This window comes from Pelophylax lessonae, assembly GCF_965119305.1.
Source record: "Pelophylax lessonae genome assembly, chromosome: 3".
Classification (NCBI taxonomy): domain Eukaryota; kingdom Metazoa; phylum Chordata; class Amphibia; order Anura; family Ranidae; genus Pelophylax; species Pelophylax lessonae.
Genome location: NC_138770.1, coordinates 676517073 through 676537080, shown reverse-complemented (window position 1 = coordinate 676537080; position 20008 = coordinate 676517073). Strand labels below are relative to the sequence as shown.

Below are 20008 nucleotides of genomic sequence, written 5' to 3'. Positions count from 1 at the left end.
TCGGAGCGTCCCCATGTATGTTCTGTGTATGAGGTCACCGGCGTCTGAGCGCAGCCCCTGAATTGGGGATTTTGTATCACGTTGTAGCCAGTCGTTGTCTCCTCGGTCGCAGAGCCGTCAGGATGGAGCTGGGGGCTTAGCACTTTGTTTTACGATGGAGATCAGCCGGTGTTGTCAGGTACGCGGCCACTTCCAGCGATCGATGGACGTCCCGCCTGCTGCTCGGCTCCTGGATTTTTCATTAAGACGCTGATTGAGGGTTTATGGAACTTCCTACACGCCGCTGGAAAACCCGAGTGTGACTTATAATTGGCCGGTTTCATACAATGAACGCTTCTAATATTAAACTTTGCGGCCCGGCTTGTGACTTTTATGGCACAGCCCAGACCAACTCTCCCTCCATCATCTGCAACTGCATTACTTCTTTTTACTTATACAGGCATACCCCACTTCTAAGTACGCAATGGGACCAGAGCATGTATGTAAAACGAAAGTGAAGCAATACCTTTTTTCACTTCTCAATGCATGTAAGAACACTAGCTCTATAGAAAATCTTGTTCACCAAACTTGGGGAGAAAGTTAAGGGGACCTAGGACTATGACATGGTAGATTACCTAGGCAAGCTGGCCGGCCACAAAATAGGATAGGCTGTAGTCCTGGGTCCCTTCTCAGTGCTCCCTAAGTTTGGTGTCCCTGTCACCTATGATTCGGGAGCAGTGCCATGTCAAACTGACCAAAATTTCCATAAACGCCAATGTTAGACAGAGAGCAGTGCTTTACCAAGCTGACCAAGATTTCCCATAGACACCAATGTTAGACAGGGGGGGGTGGCTTACCAAGCTGACCAAGATTTCCCGTAGACCCCAATGTTAGACAGAGAGCAGTGCCTTACCAAGCTGACCAAGATTTCCCATAGACGCCAATGTTAGACAGGAGGGAGTGCCTTACCAAGCTGACCAAGATTTCCCATAGACGCCAATGTTAGACAGGGAGCAGTGCCTTACCAAGCTGACCAAGATTTCCCATAGACACCAATGTTAGACAGGGAGCACTGCCTTACCAAGCTATCCAAGATTTCCATAGACGCCAATGTTAGACAGAGAGCAGTGCCTTACCAAGATTTCCATAGACGCCAATGTTAGACAGAGAGCAGTGCCTTACCAAGATGACCAAGATTTCCATAGACGCCAATGTTAGACAGAGAGCAGTGCCTTACCAAGATTTCCCACACCAATGTTAAAAAACGGCAGCAGTGTCATGTCAAGCTGACCAAGATTTCCTATAGACGCCAATGTTAAAAACCAGGAGTAGTGCCAGGCCAAGCTGACCAAACTGTGTCTGTACTCGCGAGTGTACGTAAAACGGGGTATGCCTATACTGTACTGTACTGTGTTCCTGTAGTTTCTTGTACTCCTGAGGTTTAATCTGCTTATACACTATATTACCAGAAGTATTGGGACGCCTGCCTTTACACACACATGAACTTTAATGGAATCCCAGTCTTAGTCCGTAGGGTTCAATATTGAGTTGGCCGACCCTTTGCAGCTATAACAGCTTCAACTCTTCTAGGAAGGCTGTCCACAAGGTTTAGGAGTGTGTCTATGGTAATGTGTGACCATTCTTCCAGAAGCACATTTGTGAGGAAGGCACTGATGTTGGAGGAAGACCTGGCTCACAAGTCTCTGCTCCAATTCATCCCAAAGGTGTTCTATCGGGATGAGGTCAAGTTTCTGTGCTGTTTAGTCAAGTTCTTCCACCCGAAACTCGCTCGTCCAAGTCTTTATAGACCTTACTTTGTGTACTGACACTGCCAATAGGATTTCCTTTCACAAGTGGTCTTGAGGAAGCTACGCTTTATAGCGAAACGTGTCGACCTGTGACCAGTGGAGGTGTCCTGGTACAACACATGCACCCCCCAACTTGGGTGGAATACTTCACCCTGTATATGGGAGTAAGGGATATGCTGTACTAGGACCTCATCCTATGTCTCATTGTTTTCAGAGTGATTTTAATATATGTGTGTCGTTGTACTGTGTTGATGTGATACCAACATATGTGTTTTTTACTAAGTGTATAAAATTAAACTTTTGATATTTTATACTATCAGTGTGTTTGGTCTCATGCTTATAGTAAAGTCCGCCCGGGGTTTTGCATACTATGTTTGTTCCTCTACATTTTGGGATGTGGCATAGAGGTCCTCTTTCTAAGAACTTGCTTTGTGCACTGGTCCAAATCATTTGGTGGAGGGGAGATTATGGTGTGGGGTTGTTTTCAAGGGTTGGGCTTGGCCCCTTAGTTAGAGTGAAGGGAATTCTTAAGGCGTCAGCATACCAAGACATTACGGATTAATTCTTGCTCCCAACTTTGTGGGAAGAGTTTGGGGATGGCCCCTTCCTGTTCCAACATGACTGCGCACCAGTGCACAAAGCAAGGTCCATAAAGACATGGATGAGCGAGTTGGGGGTGGAGGAACTTGACTGGCCTGCACAGAGTCCAGACAGTCTGTTCCTGCTATTATAGACTCTGGGGCCTGTAGCTGTTTTGTGGATGTGACATTTGCAGCCCAACACAATCTACCTCTCTGTACCAAGAAACAAGGGTTTGTTGTTCACCTGGCTGATGGCTCTGGTATCAAGTCTGGTCCAGTGACACAAGAGACGGCTCCAATTTTCTGCTCTTCCTCCTCTGGTCATCAAGAATTCCTTTGCCTGGACGTTATACATCACCCATGTTTCCTGTCATTCTTGGTATACCCTGGCTGAAGGCCCATAACCCTAGCATCAATTGGCTCACGGATGAGATTTCCTTCTCTTCTCCCTACTGCCGGGCACACTGTGTTCCTGAGGAGTCTCTTACTGTTACCTCTCTCCTTGGTATCCATCCGGACCCTGAAGTCTTGAAACTGGTACCTACAGTCTACCACGAATACCTGGATGTTTTCAATAAAAAGAGCGCTGATTCTCTTCCTCCCCATCGTACATACGATTGCCCCATTGAACTGTTGCCAGGGGCTGAAATACCTTTTGGCCGGATCTACCCTCTCTCTGAGCTCGAATTAGAGACTCTCCGTAACTACATTAATGAAAGCCTGGAAAAAGGATTCATCCGACCCTCCACTTCACCCGCAGGAGCGGGCATATTCTTTGTTGAGAAAAAGGACCATACCCTTAGGCCCGGTGTGGATTATCGCGATCTCAATAAGATAACTGTCAAGAATCGTTATCCTCTTCCCCTAATTCCCAAACTTTTCCAGAGGTTACGAGGGGCACAGGTGTTCTCCAAACTTGATTTGAGGGGTGCCTACAACCTAGTCAGAATTCGTGAAGGAGACGAATGGAAAACCGCGTTTCGAACACGCTTTGGGCATTTCGAATATCTGGTCATGCCATTCGGTCTTTGTAATGCCCCAGCCACATTCCAACATCTTGTTAATGATATATTTCGGGACAATCTTGATTTGTTTATCATCGTATACTTGGATGATATCCTTGTATTTTCCAGTTCTCTCGACCTACACAGAAACCATGTAAAGAAGGTACTGGACAGACTTCGCCAACACCGTCTTTACGCAAAAGCGGAGAAATGTGAGTTCGAAAAACAGGTTATCCAATTTCTGGGACTCATTATCTCTGCGGATGGCATTGCTATGGACCCGCACAAGGTATCTGCTGTACTGGAATGGCCTGCCCCCGAGGACAAGAAGGCAGTACAGCGCTTTGTGGGCTTCGCTAATTTTTACAGGAAGTTTATAAAGAACTTTTCTGGCATCATAGCCCCCATCACACAGCTGACCAAACAGTTTACCCCATTCAAATGGACTCCAGAGGCTCAAGCCGCCTTTGAACTATTAAAGACTGTTTACTTCCGCTCCCATTTTAAAACACCCAGATCCTGCTTTAGCCTATGTACTTGAAGTGGATGCCTCTGAAAATGCGGTCGGGGCTATACTATCCCAACGACAAGGAGCCAAGTCCCTACTCTACCCTATTGCCTTTTTCTCCAGAAAATTAAGCTCCTCTGAGAGGAACTATGACATAGAAGATTGTGAACTGTTAGCCATAAAGGCTGCCCTGGAGGAATGGCGATACCTACTGGAGGGGGCTGCACACTCTATCCTTATTTTTACGGACCATAAGAACTTAGAATATTTAAGAACCGCAAAACAATTAAGACCTCGACAGGCAAGATGGGCACTTTTCTTCTCTCGATTTGTGTTCCATATAACTTTTCGTCCGGGCTCTAAGAATTGCAAACCTGATGCCCTTTCTTGCATGTTTCCTGAACCAGCTCCACCTCCTGAACCTGACACTATCTTGCCAGCTAAGAATTTCCTACTCTTGCAAACAGACTTGATGTCATAGATCAAGGGGACAGTTGCAAACTCCCAACCTCCTCTGAACTTGCATCTCCAGCAGAGGGATAGACTTTATTTCCACAAGGAACAAATTTTTATTCCCGAACAACTGAGGGTCACCATTCTTAAGAAGTGTCATGATCATCTTCTGGCTGGACACTTTGGTATCCATAAAACCTCTGATTTGGTCTCCCGTTCCTTTTGGTGGCCAGATTGGTTAAAGGACTGTAAAAACTATGTCAGATCCTGCTCTGTGTGTCTGAGAAACAAGTCTGATCGGGCCAAGACCTGGGGCCTGTTGGAATCCCTCCCCGTACCTGAAAAACCATGGAGTATGATCTCTATGGACTTTATTGTGGAACTTCCTCCATCTGAAGGGTTTACCACTATCTTTGTCGTAGTTGATCGTCTTTCCAAGATGGCACACTTTATACCTCTGAAAGGAACTCCCTCTGCCTCCGAAACTGCCTCCACGTTTATCAAAGAAGTGGTGAGATTGCATGGCATTCCAGCCAGCATTGTCTCGGATCGTGGGGTGCAGTTCACTTCCAAGTTTTGGAAAGCTTTATGTGAAGCATTAAACATTGAGCTTTGTTTGTCTTCTGCCTACCACCCACAAACGGACAGGCCGAGAGGACAAACCAAACTCTTGAACAATATTTAAGGTGCTTCTCTTCTTTGTCTCAAGACGACTGGGTGTCACTCCTCCCTTTAGCGGAATTTGCTTATAATAACTCCATCCATTCCGCCACCAAGCAGTCCCCTTTCTATGCCAATTATGGATATCACCCCTCCTTCCTACCTGAGTTACCTATGCAATCTGCTGTACCAGCTGTACAAGAAAGACTAAATTTTCTTAATGCCAACAGTCAGCTTTTGCGGGAAACCATCTTGAAGGCACAGGCTGGTAATAAAAAATTTTTTGATAGAAGAAGGAGAGGGAATTTGAATTTAAAACCGGGGGATAAGGTCTGGCTATCTACAGCAAACCTGAGATTGAAGTGTCCCTCAAAAAAGCTTGGCCCAAGATACCTAGGTCCATTTTCTATTAGGAAGAAGATCAATTCTGTGGCATTCAAATTAATCTTACCAGGTAATCTGAAGATCCATCCCGTGTTCCACGTTTCTTTACTGAAGTCAGCAGTTCCTAACCCCTTCCCAGATCGTGGATCTGAAGTTCCTGCTCCCCTTTTGATCGAAGGTAATGAAGAATTTGAGGTGGAGTCTATTCTGGACTGTAGAAGAAGGGGTGGTCGGACACAGCTTCTTATCAAGTGGAAGGGCTATGGCCCAGAGGATAATTCCTGGGAACCTGCTTCAAACGTCCATGCTCCTCGATTGGTACGAGTCTACCTTCTTCAAAATCCTGAAAAACGGTCTATGTTGGGCATCCGGAGGCTGCCCTTAAGGGGGGGGGGGGGGGCAATGTCAGGGAATCCCTGTGAGACGTCTGGGGCGTGGCCGTGCACAGGCTATTCCCAGAAGAATGATTAATGGGCGTGGCGCCAGACGGGCTATTTAAAGGAAGTTCAATCCTGTATCCTGTGCTGACTGATCTTCAGCTGTTTCCTGTGACCTGATGATACCTGTATGCTTCCCTGTTGCTGACCTGGCTTGTTCTGAACTTGGACTTGGATTCTGCTTCTGCTTCTCTGCTAAACCTGAGCCGGCTCCGTCCCTGACTTTGGCTCTGCTTACGATTTGGTACCCTGCTGCACCGCCTGTTGATAACCCTGGCTTTCCTACTACTTTGACTCTGTCTCAAACCTTGTCTCTCAGAGCTACCCGAGTGCTTGCCTGGTTATCTGCTGCACCTGTTCCATACATCATTGCATGTTCCAATTTCCGGGATCCGGACAAGCAGCCTATCCTGATCCATCAACAACCACAGGCACTCGTGTCCCTCCTGGCCTTTGACACCCTCTGTATCACCTTCAGTGGGGTCTGGGCCGGAGATATAAGAGAGGCCGACCTCATCAACTTTTTATCATTTTATTTTTTACATTTGTATTATTTTTTTTTAATATTTTTTCTTTTTTTTTCTTTAGAAGTCCTGTTGGGGGACTTTGGTGAAATAACAGGGATCTAAACAGACCCCTGATGTCTCACTTTGGAGACAAAGAAAGGGACTGAGGACAGAGATTCCCCAGTTTCTTTCTCTGCAGCCTCAGCTGCACTAGACAGTGAATGAACAAGATACTGCTCTGTGCCAGCCGAGTGGCTTCCAGTTCATTCACAAACAGTTATGAATGGGCACAGTGAGTGATTGGTAACGATCACCCACTGTGCTCATTCAGAAAAGGAAGGGCCCGGTAAATTACATATTTACTAGCCCCTTCCCCGCTCTCCTTTCTGAAAAATCCCCTGCAGCAGACAGTGGGAAAGGAGGGAAAAAAAGGGGGGGGGGACCGGCAGCAAGGGGAATCTAAGCTGCACAGGGTGATTAAGGTGTGCACACCCAGCACTCCCTGTGCACACACCTCGGAAGGTGGCCTACCACTTCGCTGTGCCCAATCGCTGACAGATAGCAGCGGGAGCCAATCAAATCCTATGAGGGGGGGGGGGGCAGGATTAAGCCATGCTGTCTGTGCTTGCAGATGTAGGCAGTGTGGCTCAGGATTGAGCCCGCATGAGTGCCCCCATAGGATGCAGCTTTCTATGGGGGCACTCACTAAAAAGGAGGGGCCAGGAGAGCCGGCAGGGGACCCCAGAAGAGAAGGATTGGGGCTGCTTTGTGCAAAACGATTACACAGAGCAGGTAAGTATGACATGTTTATTTATTTTTTAAATAAAAGGTTTAGAGTCACTTAAAACAGTGTGCAGAGCGAGCTTGCATGAAAGGAAAGTGGACAAGTCCTGTAGCTGATGGACGTGCTAGTAGCTTGTCTACTAGAGGACACAACAGTGTTGTTCATGCCTGCTCCCCAGCAGCAGCATGCGATGCTGTACTAAATAATTCAGGATTTGGTCACACCCTTATCTGCAGAAGAGATTAGCGTTGGCGGCACCCATACATATGGCGGCATGCTTTATGCTGTACGGCCACATATATGCACATGGCCACCATCGCCGTTTTGTGTTAGATGAGTGCAAAATTGCGCCTCTCCAGCACTGTTATCACACTGACAGCTCCCAGTTGTTGTTTAAAATTGGCAGTCAGAGACGTTGGGCTACATCATGGCTGCAGCCAATTCCAGATTTCACATAATCAGGAGCCCCTTGTTAAAATGCCTTTAAAGGCTGACAGACAGGGATAAAAAAGCCGTCCTCGAGCTCTAATCAGGTGACTGTGCCAAGCCTGAGAGTGCTTCTGAAGAAGTCCCATCCTAAGGGACGTAACGCGTAAAGGGGCGTAAATTGTGTATTCCAAATCAAGTACTTTTAAAACCTGCTGGCAGCAGTCTGTTGGTTTCCGGTCTCAGAGGATTCTTTGACCACTTGCTGACCAAGCCTTCTCGGAAAACGTTTTGTTTTCGTGAAAATTACTTTGAACCCCCACTTTATACATATATATTTAGCAGAGACCCTAGTAAAAAAATGGCAATCACTGCAATATTTTATGTCCCACGGTATTTGCGGAGGTTTTTAAAAATATATATATTTTTTTGGGAAAGAATACACTTTAATGAATTTTATTGCAAAAAAACACAATTATATAACCCAACTTTTTGGTACAATATAAAAGATGATGTTACGCCGAGTTAAAAGATACCTAATATGTCACACTTTTAAATTGCGCACGCTTGTGGAATGCCGACAAACTACAATACTTAAATATCTTCATAGGCGACAATTACAAATGTTTACAGGTTACCCGTTTGGAGTCACAGAGGAGGTTTAGGGCTAGAATTATTGCTCTAGCTATAACATTTGCGGCGATACCTCACATGTGTGGTATGAACACTGTTTACATATGCGTGCGTGACTTATGTATGCGTTTGCTTCTGCGCGCAAGCACGGAGGGATGGGAGCTCTTTACATTTTTTTTTCTACACGGTCACTTACATTTTTCCGTTTTGATCACTTTTATTCCCATTACAAGGAATATAAACACCCCTTGTAATAGAAATAAGGATGACAGGTCCTCTTTATGGAGAGATCTGGGATCTATAAGACCCTAAATCTCTCCTCTACCTTTAAAAGAAAAAGATAAAAAAAAAAAAAAAAATTGATCTTTTCTTTTAAAAAAAAATAAATAAATAAATGGTTTACTTCTGCCCTAGACAGGAAGTGACATCATGACTTCGCTTCGGTCCTCCAAGACCATAGAGGTGATCGGAGACCATCTGGTTTCTCTTCACCTCTATGGCCAGCTGTGCGACCTGTTGGACTGTTTACCGGAGTACAGAACATAAACAGTCACATAACCACATTATACATGGCAAATCAGATCAGTCCAGGAAGTAGATGGTGTCCCTGGATGATGTCTGAACAAAGATGGCGTTGCCCATTTGGACAGAAAAAAGGGTAAATTCATTGCCGGGACAAAGCTATGAACTTGGAGAGTGGTAATAAATGCCTGGAAGTGTTAAATTGACATATTTACAGGGAGTGTAGAATTATTAGGCAAATGAGTATTTTTGAGGATTAATTTTATTATTGAACAACAACCATGTTCTCAATGAACCCAAAAAACTCATTAATATCAAAGCTGACTATTTTTGGAAGTAGTTTTTAGTTTTAGCTATTTTAGGGGGATATCTGTGTGTTCAGGTGACTATTACTGTGCATAATTATTAGACAACTTAACAAAAATCAAATATACAGTATACCCATTTCAATTATTTATTTTTACCAGTGAAACCAATATAACATCTCAACATTCACAAATATACATTTCTGACATTCAAAAACAAAACAAAAACAAATCAGTGACCAATATAGCCACCTTTCTTTGCAAGGACACTCAAAAGCCTGTCATCCATGGATTCTGTCAGTGTTTTGATCTGTTCACCATCAACATTGCGTGCAGCAGCAACCACAGCCTCCCAGACACTGTTCAGAGAGGTGTACTGTTTTCCCTCCTTGTAAATCTCACATTTGATGATGGACCACAGGTTCTCAATGGGGTTCAGATCAGGTGAACAAGGAGGCCATGTCATTAGCTTTTCTTCTTTTATACCCTTTCTTGCCAGCCACGCTGTGGAGTACTTGGACGCGTGTGATGGAGCATTGTCCTGCATGAAAATCATGTTTTTCTTGAAGGATGCAGACTTCTTCCTGTACCACTGCTTGAAGAAGGTGTCTTCCAGAAACTGGCAGTAGGACTGGGAGTTGAGCTTGACTCCATCCTCAACCCGAAAAGGCCCCACAAGCTCATCTTTGATGATACCAGCCCAAACCAGTACTCCACCTCCACCTTGCTGGCGTCTGAGTCGGACTGGAGCTCTCTGCCCTTTACCAATCCAGCCACGGGCCCATCCATCTGGCCCATCAAGACTCACTCTCATTTCATCAGTCCATCAGTCTTGAGATATTTCTTGGCCCAGTCTTGACGTTTCAGCTTGTGTGTCTTGTTCAGTGGTGGTCGTCTTTCAGCCTTTCTTACCTTGGCCATGTCTCTAAGTATTGCACACCTTGTGCTTTTGGGCACTCCAGTGATGTTGCAGCTCTGAAATATGGCCAAACTGGTGGCAAGTGGCATCTTGGCAGCTGCACGCTTGACTTTTCTCAGTTCATGGGCTGTTATTTTGCGCCTTGGTTTTTCCACACGCTTCTTGCGACCCTGTTGACTATTTTGAATGAAATGCTTGATTGTTCGATGATCACGCTTCAGAAGCTTTGCAATTTTAAGAGTGCTGCATCCCTCTGCAAGATATCTCACTATTTTTGACTTTTCTGAGCCTGTCAAGTCCTTCTTTTGACCCATTTTGCCCAAGGAAAGGAAGTTGCCTAATAATTATGCACACCTGATATAGGGTGTTGATGTCATTAGACCACACCCCTTCTCATTACAGAGATGCACATCACCTAATATGCTTAATTGGTAGTAGGCTTTCCAGCCTATACAGCTTGGAGTAAGACAACATGCATAAAGAGGATGATGTGGTCAAAATACTCATTTGCCTAATAATTCTGCACTCCCTGTATAAATATATCTGACTCAAGACGTGACTTAAAAAGACTCTGCCCCAACATTAGAAAGCCTCTGATGGAAGTGGTTTTTCTATGTACAGGAGGAGTCAGATCCCAGGGAATGACAATGTCAGGCTCACCTTAGGGTCTCCTCCTGAGTCAGGTCATCCGTCCGTGGCTCCCCAGTAACCAGGGCCAGCTCATCCTTCAGGGTCCGGATCTCTTTCTTCAGACGAACAATCATCTGTGGACATCATACACCATTATATCCACCCTTATATCCACCCTTATATACACCATTATATCCACAGCAAAGAACATGGAGTCTTCAAAGAATGCAAATGTGCAAAGACTGGACTCTCCTGGTACAAGTTTCATCATGATATTAAACCACCAATAAACCACCTGCCTAAGAGACCACTCTCCTCTCCGGAAATACTCTGCACTGCTGGAGGACTCTGCTCCTTCCTCTAACTCGCCTCTCCTGAAATACTCTGCTCTGCTGGAGGACTCTGCTCCTTCCTCTATAACTCTCCTCTCCTGAAATACTCTGCACTGCTGGAGGACTCTGCTCCTTCCTCTATAACTCTCCTCTCCTGAAATACTCTGCTGAAGGATTCTGCTCCGTCCTCTAGCTCTCCTCTCCTGAAATACTCTGCTCTGCTGGAGGACTCTGCTTATTCCTCTAACTCACATCTCCTGAAATACTCTGCACTGTTGGAGGACTCTGCTCCTTCCTCTAGAACTCTCCTCTTCTGAAATACTCTGCTGGAGAATTCTGCTCCTTCCTTTAGCTCTCCTCTCCTGAAATACTCTGCACTGCTGGAGGACTCTGCTCCTTCCTCTATAACTCTCCTCTTCTGAAATACTCTGCTGGAGAATTCTGCTCCTTCCTTTAGCTCTCCTCTCCTGAAATACTCTGCACTGCTGGAGGACTCTGCTCCTTCCTCTATAACTCTCCTCTCCTGAAATACTCTGCTTTGCTGGAGGACTCTGCTCCTTCCTCTAACTCTCCTCTCCTGAAATACTCTGCACTGCTGGAGGACTCTCTCTGCTGATTCTCCTCTCTGAAATATTCCTTGGTCTTGTAATCATTTTTCCCTCCCCACCTTTATGACATAGAAGAGGACTTACAGTGCATCCGGAAAGTATTCACAGCGCTTCACTTTCTCCACATTTTGTTATGTTACAGCCTTAATCCAAAATGGATTAAATCCATTATTTTCCTCAAACTTCTACAAACAATCCCCCATAATGACAACGTGAAAAAAGTTTGTTTGAAATCTTTGCAAATGTATTAAAAATAAAGTAAAAAACAATCCCATGTACATAAGTATCTTCACGTGCTATCTTGTTTGATTCTTTGGTCTATGAAAGAGTTTATATTTTAACTTTTATTATTTACACATGCTCATTTATGTGGTTTAGTGCAACACTTGCATTGTATACATAAGTATCACAGCCTTTGCTCAATACTTTGGTGAAGCACCTTTGGCTCCAATTACAGCCTCAAGTCTTTTTGAGTATGATGCTACAAGCTTGGCACACCTATTTTTGGGCAGTTTCTCCCATTCTTCTTTGCAGGACCTCTCAAGCTCCATCAGGTTGGATGGGGAGCGTCGGTGCACAGCCATTTTCAGATCTCTCCAGAGATGTTCAATCGGGTTCAAGTCTGGGCTCTGGCTGGGCCACTCAACGACAATCACAGAGTTGTCCCATAGCCACTCCTTCGTTATCTTGGCTGTGTGCTTAGGGTCGTTGTCCTGTTAGAAGATGAACCTTCACCCCAGTCTGAGGTCCAGAGCGCTCTGGAGCAGGTTTTCATCAAGAATGTCTCTGTACATTGCTGCATTCATCTTTCCCTCAATCCTGACTAGTCTCCCAGTTCCTGCCGCTGAAAAACATTCCCACAGCATGATGCTGCCACCACCATGCTTCACTGTAGGGAAGGTATTGGCCAGGTGATGAGCGGTGCCTGGTTTCCTCCAGACATGACGCTTGCTATTCAGGCCAAATAGTTCAATCTTTGTTTCATCAGACCGGAGAATTTTGTTTTTCATGGTCAGAGTCCTTCAGGTGCCTTTTGGAAAACTCCAGGCGGGCTGTCATGTGTCTTTTACTGAGGAGTGGCTTCTGTCTGGCCACTCTACCATACAGGCCTGATTGGTGGAGTGCTGCAGAAATTATTGTTCTTCTGAAAGGTTCTCCGCTTTCCACAGAGAAACGCTGGAGCTCTGTCAAAATGACCATTAGGTTCTTGATCACCTCAATGACTAAGGCCCTTCTCCCCCGATCGCTCAGTTTGGCCAGGCAGCCCACTGTAGGAAGAGTCCTGGTGGTTCCAAACTTCTTCCATTTACAGATGATGGAGGCCACTGTGCTCATTGGGACCTTCAATGCTGCAGAAATGTTTCTGTACCCTTCCCCAGATCTGTGCCTCCATACAATCCCATCTCGGAGGTCTACAGACAATTCCTTGGACTTTATGGCTTGGTTTGTGCTCTGACATGCACTGTTCACTGTAGGACCTTATATAGATGGGGGGCGTGGCCTGGCACAGCATGGAGTAAGACACAAGTGAGCTGAGCTCTGCACATTACTTCTTAATAGACCCATCCTGTGCTCCGGAATCCCCCTGGGCTGACCTGGCTGGCTCCTGTAGTGCTCCCACACATACCCCAATCCAGGGGAACGGCTCCTGAACAGGGCGGCGACCCGCGAAAACGGACGTTTTTTTCGGCCGGATACACAATCTTGGCGAGTCCCCGGCTTCGGCCTACTCCTGGAAGTTGGCGGCCATCTTGGTACACCCACTCGATCGGTTTTTGAGCTGTTCTGACCCTCCTGACGCCCGGATCTCTCCTTTTAAAGGTACGGTGGGTCACTCTGGCTCCTCTTTATGCTGCCTGACCCCTCTAGTGACGCTATTCAGATTTTATCAGTGACCAGCTGCTTAGTTTCACTTCAGCACAGTCGGCCATCTTACTGCACCCCAGCCTCTATTCATCTCCTATTAACTACTGTACTTGGTCATTTTTGCCCGAACAAAGTCCTGACTATGGCACCCCCAAAATCAAAGCCAGAGACTGTTGCCAAGTTGGATAAGTTCAGGACCTTATATAGATAGGTGTGTGCCTTTCCAAATCATGTCCAATCAACTGAATTTACCATATGTGGACTCCAATCAAGTTGTGGAAACATCTCAAGAATGATCAGTGGTAACAGATTGCACCTGAGCTCAATTTTGAGTGTCATGGCAAAGGCTGTGAATACTTCTATACATGGGATTTTTTTTTTTTTTTTTTTTAATAAATTTGCAAAGATTTCAAACAAACTTCTTTCACTTTGTCATTATGGGGGATTGTTTGTAGAATTTTGGGGAAAATAATGAGTTTAAACCATTTTGGAATAAGGCTGTAACATAACAAAATGTGGAAAAAGCGAAGCGCTGTGAATACTTTCCAGATGCACTGTATATCTATAAATTGGTGAGCAGAGAATAAGAAGAGTTGGTATATGTTGCTGCTCATAGTAGTGACTTATCCCCTCCACTGAACACAGGAGCGCACTCACCAGTTGAGGGTCGATCTCCTCGTTCAGAAGGGCTTCGTTCTTTATCAGTGCCACTCGCTGGGCAAACCGACACGTAGAGATTGATTCCTGGAAAACACATGTATTGTATTACGTATGGATCATCATCTATATATACCTAAACAGGGTATAATGAATAAATAAAAATTGAGTGGAGAGTAAATATCTATTAAATACCGGCATGAACCCCTAAAAATTGGGTAAATCTAAAACTAAACCAAGTCTGACAGGGGAAAAAAAATGGATCATAAAAAAATATATAAATGTTATTGAAAACAAAAAATGAAAATCAATACATAAAAGTACAGCATACAAATGGTGTATTACATAACACAACACATCCTGCAGTGCAATGGATCCTCGTGTTTCGACCAAAACCCGGGCTTCCTCAGGATACAGACATGGATGTGGCTCCGCTCCTATTACACCTATATGTGTGTATGTGTATATATACATATAAGTGTGTGTGTATATATACCCCTATACAGAAGTTCAGATGTCATACCTGCCTCCAAAGACGCCCAAAAAATGCCCGATGAACGCCTGCAACAAAAACGCCCAGGTGGAGCGGAGCCCCATCCCTGCGCTACTAAAAATTCTAAGAAAAATTATCTTTTTTTTTATGGTTCTGGACATGCTACAGAGCTGAAACTTCACAGGTACACCTTTTAGACCCCCCAGACACTAAATCCAAAAAAATCTCCTTTTTTTTTCAATAATTGTCTCTCTATCAAAAACTACAATTTTTAAGAACTTTTTTTTGTGTGATTGAGCATGACCCAGAACCATCATATTCTGATTGGCCAAATACAAAGTCGTACAAAGTCGTCTATCATACAAGTCGCGCTGAATTCGCGCAAAGTCGCGCTGAAAGTCGCCCCTTATGAGGCGACTTTCTGGTCACGGCAGTGTGAATGGGGTCATAGGCTAAAATGTATTCTGCTAAATTTCTTTGGTGAAAATAACCCAAATCAGTGTTTATTATTTAGTCTGTAGGAAAGTTATAGCGTCCACAAACTATGGGATATAAATCTTAAAATCTTTCAATCCTGAAGTACTGACCACTGATCTCATTTCTTGAGGCCCGAAAAAGCCAGGAAAGTTCAAATACCCCCCAAATTTCCCTTTTTTTGGATTGTAGACAGTCCAATGTATTTAGTAAGAGGCATGGTGGGTTTTTTGAAGGTGTCATTTTTTTTGTCACAATTTTTTGAAAAATTAAGAAATTTAAATAAAAAATAAAAATTGTTACTTTTTTTTTTACGGTCACCAGTGCAGTACAGCGTCATCATATGGCGGTGATCAGGAACACTGACTGGTGACCGTATGTAAAAAAAAAAACACTTTTTTTCATTTTTTTTTTCTTTGGTAGTAAAGCCCCCACTGTTTACTTGTACCTACAGGTAAGCCTAAAATAAGGATTAGCTGTAGGTATAGTAAATTTCTCCTAAATGTGCCCCTTTTGGGAGATATTTACTATAGTAGCAGCAGTGACGTCACCCACGCAATCGCACTGTGCTCTCAGTGGACAGCGTGCCTTCCATTGAGAGAGCTGTGCCGCGGGTGAGACTTTATCGCGGCTCAGCCAGTCTAACAGTCAAAGCCCGCAAACCTGGAAGATGGAAGCCCAGTTAGCGATGATAGCGCACCGCTGAAGCACACTAAACAGGCTGACAACGTTGCTGCTATTTGCAAGGCAGCAGTTTAATGTTGGCAGCCCATAAGAGGAAATACTGTTACTGGCAGGATCTCCCATCAGTGAGGATAGAACAATCCCTATCTGAGGACACACGGGACGGATTTATGGAGTTTGCTGGTGCAAAGCTAAACTGTGTAATACTGGAAAACAAGGATAAGGGCAGCACACTGCCTATATATGCGTTAGGATGAGGACCTGTCTACTTACGTCAATGTTCCTCTTTTCCACAGACAGCGTGGCAATCATGGTCGTCATGCAGTTGCCTCCCAGACTGTCCCTCAGGACAGAGGTCATCATGGAGTTCCTATAAGGGATGTGTGAGCGATTCCTCTCCGCCAGGGAAATAATGACCTGCAAAGAAAACAATCATATGCATTAAGACCCCAGAACTGCTATATAGAATACAACAACCCCCAACAGACAATACCTGTCTAACCCAGGACGTATCAAAGGATTAGAGGATCTCCTCCATAAAGTGAACCAGTATTCATTTTTTTTATTTTATTATTTAGGAGGTGAAGCTCTAAGGTACAGTAGTGTTCAAGCCATCCGGGACCGGATGGCTTGCACCCGAGGGTTCTTAAAGAACTCAGCCAGGAGATAGCCAGACCATTGTTCTTGATCTTTACGGATAGTCTACAGACGGGCATGGTGCCAGCTGATTGGAAAAAGCCAACATGGTACCAATATTTTAAAAAGGGCCGAGATATATCCCGGGTAACTATAGGCCGGTCAGCCTAACATCAGCAATCTGCAAAATGTTGGAGGGGATGATAAGGGACCACATACAAGACTTTAGTAATGAAAATGGTATTATTAGCAGTAATCAGCATGGATTCATGAAAATGCCAGACCAATCTATTAACCTTCTACGATGAAGTGAGCTGCCACCTAGATAAAGGAAAGCCTGTGGATGTGGTGTATCTGGACTTTGCAAAGGCATTTGACACCGTTCCCCACAAACGCTTACTGTACAAACTAAGGAAGGTAGGTATGGACCATAAGGTGAGTACCTGGATAGAGAACTGGCTCCAGGGGAGAGTACAGAGGGTGGTGATTAATGGGGAGTACTCGGATTGGGCGGGTGTGGAAAGTGGGGTCCCCCAAGGTTCTGTCCTGGGACCAATCCTGTTTAATTTATTCATAAATGATCTAGAGGAGGGGATATCGAGTACAATCTCAGTATTTGCAGATGATACTAAACTAAGCATGCCAATATCTTCTATGCAGGATGTGGAAACCTTACAAGCGGACCTGAACAAAATAACGGGGTGGGCAACTACATGGCAGATGAGGTTTAATGTTGATAAATGTAAAGTAATGCACTAGGGTCAGAAATACGAAAGCAAGCTACTCGCTAGGGGGGGGAACCTCTGGGTGAGTCTAGGATGGAAAAGGATCTGGGGGTATTGGTAGACAACAGGCTTGGCAGTGGCATGCAATGCCAAGCCGCCGCAAGCAAAGCCAACAGAATACTGGGATGTATAAAAAAGGGGATTCACTCCAGAAATAAAGAGATTATTCTCCCGCTCTACAAGACTCTGGTCCGGCCACATCTGGAGTATGCTGTCCAGTTCTGGGCACCGGTCCACAGGAAGGATGTGCTGGAACTGGAGAAAGTCCAGAGGAGGGCAACAAAAATAATTAGGGGAATGGAGGACATCGGCTATGAGGAAAGACTACAAGCACTGAACCTATTCTCTCTGGAGAAGAGACGATTGAGGGGGGATATGATATCAATGTACAAATACTGTACTGGCGACCCTGGCATAAGGAACAAACTATTCAGAGAAAGGAAATACAATAAGACACGTGGCCACTCACTAAAACTTGAAGAAAAGTGGTTTAACCTTAAACTACGTATGGGGTTCTTTACTGTCAGAGCAGTAAGGATGTGGAATTCTCTTCCACAAGCAGTGGTATCAGCAGGGAGCATCGATAGTTTAAAAAAACTATTAGATGGACACCTTAAAGACCACAACATACAGGGGTATACAATGTACAACATACAGGGGTATACAATGTACGGTTAACAGTAGACACACACATCATAGGTTGAACTGGATGGACGGATTTCTTTTTTCAACCTCACTAACTATGTAACTATGTAAGTTGTTGTTTTTTTTTTAGTTTTTGTTTTTATTCCTAAGTATAATTTTATATTTTCCTGTTCAGTTCTATCAGAATGTAAAGACCTAGGAAATCAGTGCAAGGATGGTGGGAACCCCTTATCATGGGTACAGCTGGTATTCAGACCCAGGAACTCCACGTAGGCATTGTGGGATCCACCATAATGGACACAACAGGTCTACAGACCCAGGAATTAAACGCAGGGATGGTGAGAACCCCTCATATAATGGGCATTGCAGGTGTATAGACCTAGTGATGCAGCACATGGATGGCGGGAACCCCTCATAATGGGCACAGCAGATATGCAGACCCAGGGACTCAGCATAGGGTTGGTGGGAACCCCCTTGTAAAAGGTACAGCAGTTTTACAGACCCGGGAACTCTGCACAGGGATGGTGGGAACCCCTCATAATAAGCACAGCGGGTGTACAGACCCAGAAACTCAGCACAGGGATGGTGAGAACCCCTCATAATGGGCACAGCGGGTGTACAGACCCAGGAACTCAGCACAGGGATGGTGAGAACCCCTCATAATGGGCCCAGCAGGTGTACAGACCCAGGAACTCAGCACAGGGATGGTGGGAACCCCTCATAATGGGCACAGCAGGTGTACAGACCTGGGAACTCAGCACAGGGATGGTAGGAACCCTCATAATGGGTACAGCAGGTGTAGAGACCCGGGAACTCAGCACAGGGATGATGGGAACTCCTCATAATGGGCACAGCAGGTGTACAGACCTGAGAACTCAGCACAGGGATGGTGGGAACTCCTCATAATGGGCACAGCAGGTGTACAGACCTGAGAACTCAGCACAGGGATGGTGGGAACTCCTCATAATGGGCACAGCAGGTGTACAGTACATACCTGGGAACGCAGCACAGGGATTGTGGGAATCCCTCATAATGGGCACAGCCAGAGTGCTGACCTATACTCACTGGAGGTGACCCCTCATAATGGCACAACAGGTGTACAGACCCGGGAACGCAGAAGAGGGATGGTGGGAACCCCTCATAATGGGCACAGCAAGAGTGCAATATCACTTCTGAGAGGAGAGACCCTTGAAGTGAAGAAGATGCGGCTCTTACCTGCTGTCCAGTGTAGTCGGAGGTGCAGGAGGCACTGGTGGAGGATTTTAGAGCTCTGTATACTGCATGCTGTATACAGCTGAATAGTATAGTAATAGGCCTGGTATTTGGATCTTACAATGAAGAAATCAGAGGACACACAGGTGTCAGTCCTCCAAGGTATGGCTTCCCTCTGAGATTACCAATATCTATTGTGACCCCATCCAGACAAAGACCATTCATGGCTCTTCCTCCGCTCACAGACCAGGACCAGAGACAACAAACACTCCGTACATTGTGACCCCCCAACCACCCACAGCCCTGCTCAATGGACGGATTGTGATCTCCGCTCTGTCATACATACAATCGCCATCTGTAGGTATTCCCACCAATCCTGGGAAAGGGCAACTGAATCTTAAAGGGTCAGTAAGATACAAGGTGTGGGGACATTAGAGCGCAAGCATCTGGGGGCAGAAACCAATATGAATGATTCCACATTCCCTCTATGTGGACTCCCTGCTGCCTGAAGCCCAAAGTTTGCTTTTAGTTTTGGATAGAATGGAGAGGGATTAGAACCCCCATCAGGTTTTTTTTTCCAGTCTGTGTCCCCAGTAGAGGGATTCACCCTCTCTATTTGTCCTGGTGACCACTGTCACCAGGGCAGCCATCAGAAATGTTGGGGGCCCCTTACAAAGCTTTAGGCCTGGGCCCCTCCGGGCCTGACAACCAACATTCCCCAGGGCCGGCCCTCTGGCCGTCCCACCGAATCCGCCCACTGGCCATCCCACCGAGTCATTCAGTGCACCCACTTTTATGTTAACACTCCTACAACTTAATATATGAAAATTAATCCAATCCAGCAAAAATACATCCCCATATATTCAGCAAAGAGACATCCAATCCAGCAAAGAGACATCCCCATATATTCAGCAAAGAGACATCCAATCCAGCAAAGAGACATCCAATCCAGCAAAGAGACATCCAATCCAGCAAAGAGACAGCCTCATATATTCAGCAAAGAGACATCCAATCAAGCAAAGAGACATCTCAATCCAGCAAAGAGACATCCCAATCCAGCAAAGAGACATTCCCATA

At 45.2% G+C, this 20008-nt stretch overlaps 1 protein-coding gene across 1 annotated transcript in view; it reads right to left on the bottom strand.

Moving 5' to 3' along the window:
- KIF6 (kinesin family member 6) overlaps positions 1 to 20008 on the bottom strand; it is a gene marked incomplete at its 3' end in the record, with an annotated part of 381890 nt that overhangs the window by 232798 nt on the left and 129084 nt on the right. The window contains exons 8-10 of the mRNA XM_082251003.1: positions 15927 to 16070; positions 14003 to 14089; positions 10570 to 10673 (exon numbers count right to left, since the gene is read on the bottom strand). Coding sequence (XP_082107129.1) covers positions 10570 to 10673; positions 14003 to 14089; positions 15927 to 16070 — 335 coding nt within the window. The remainder of the gene's footprint in view (positions 1 to 10569; positions 10674 to 14002; positions 14090 to 15926; positions 16071 to 20008) is intronic.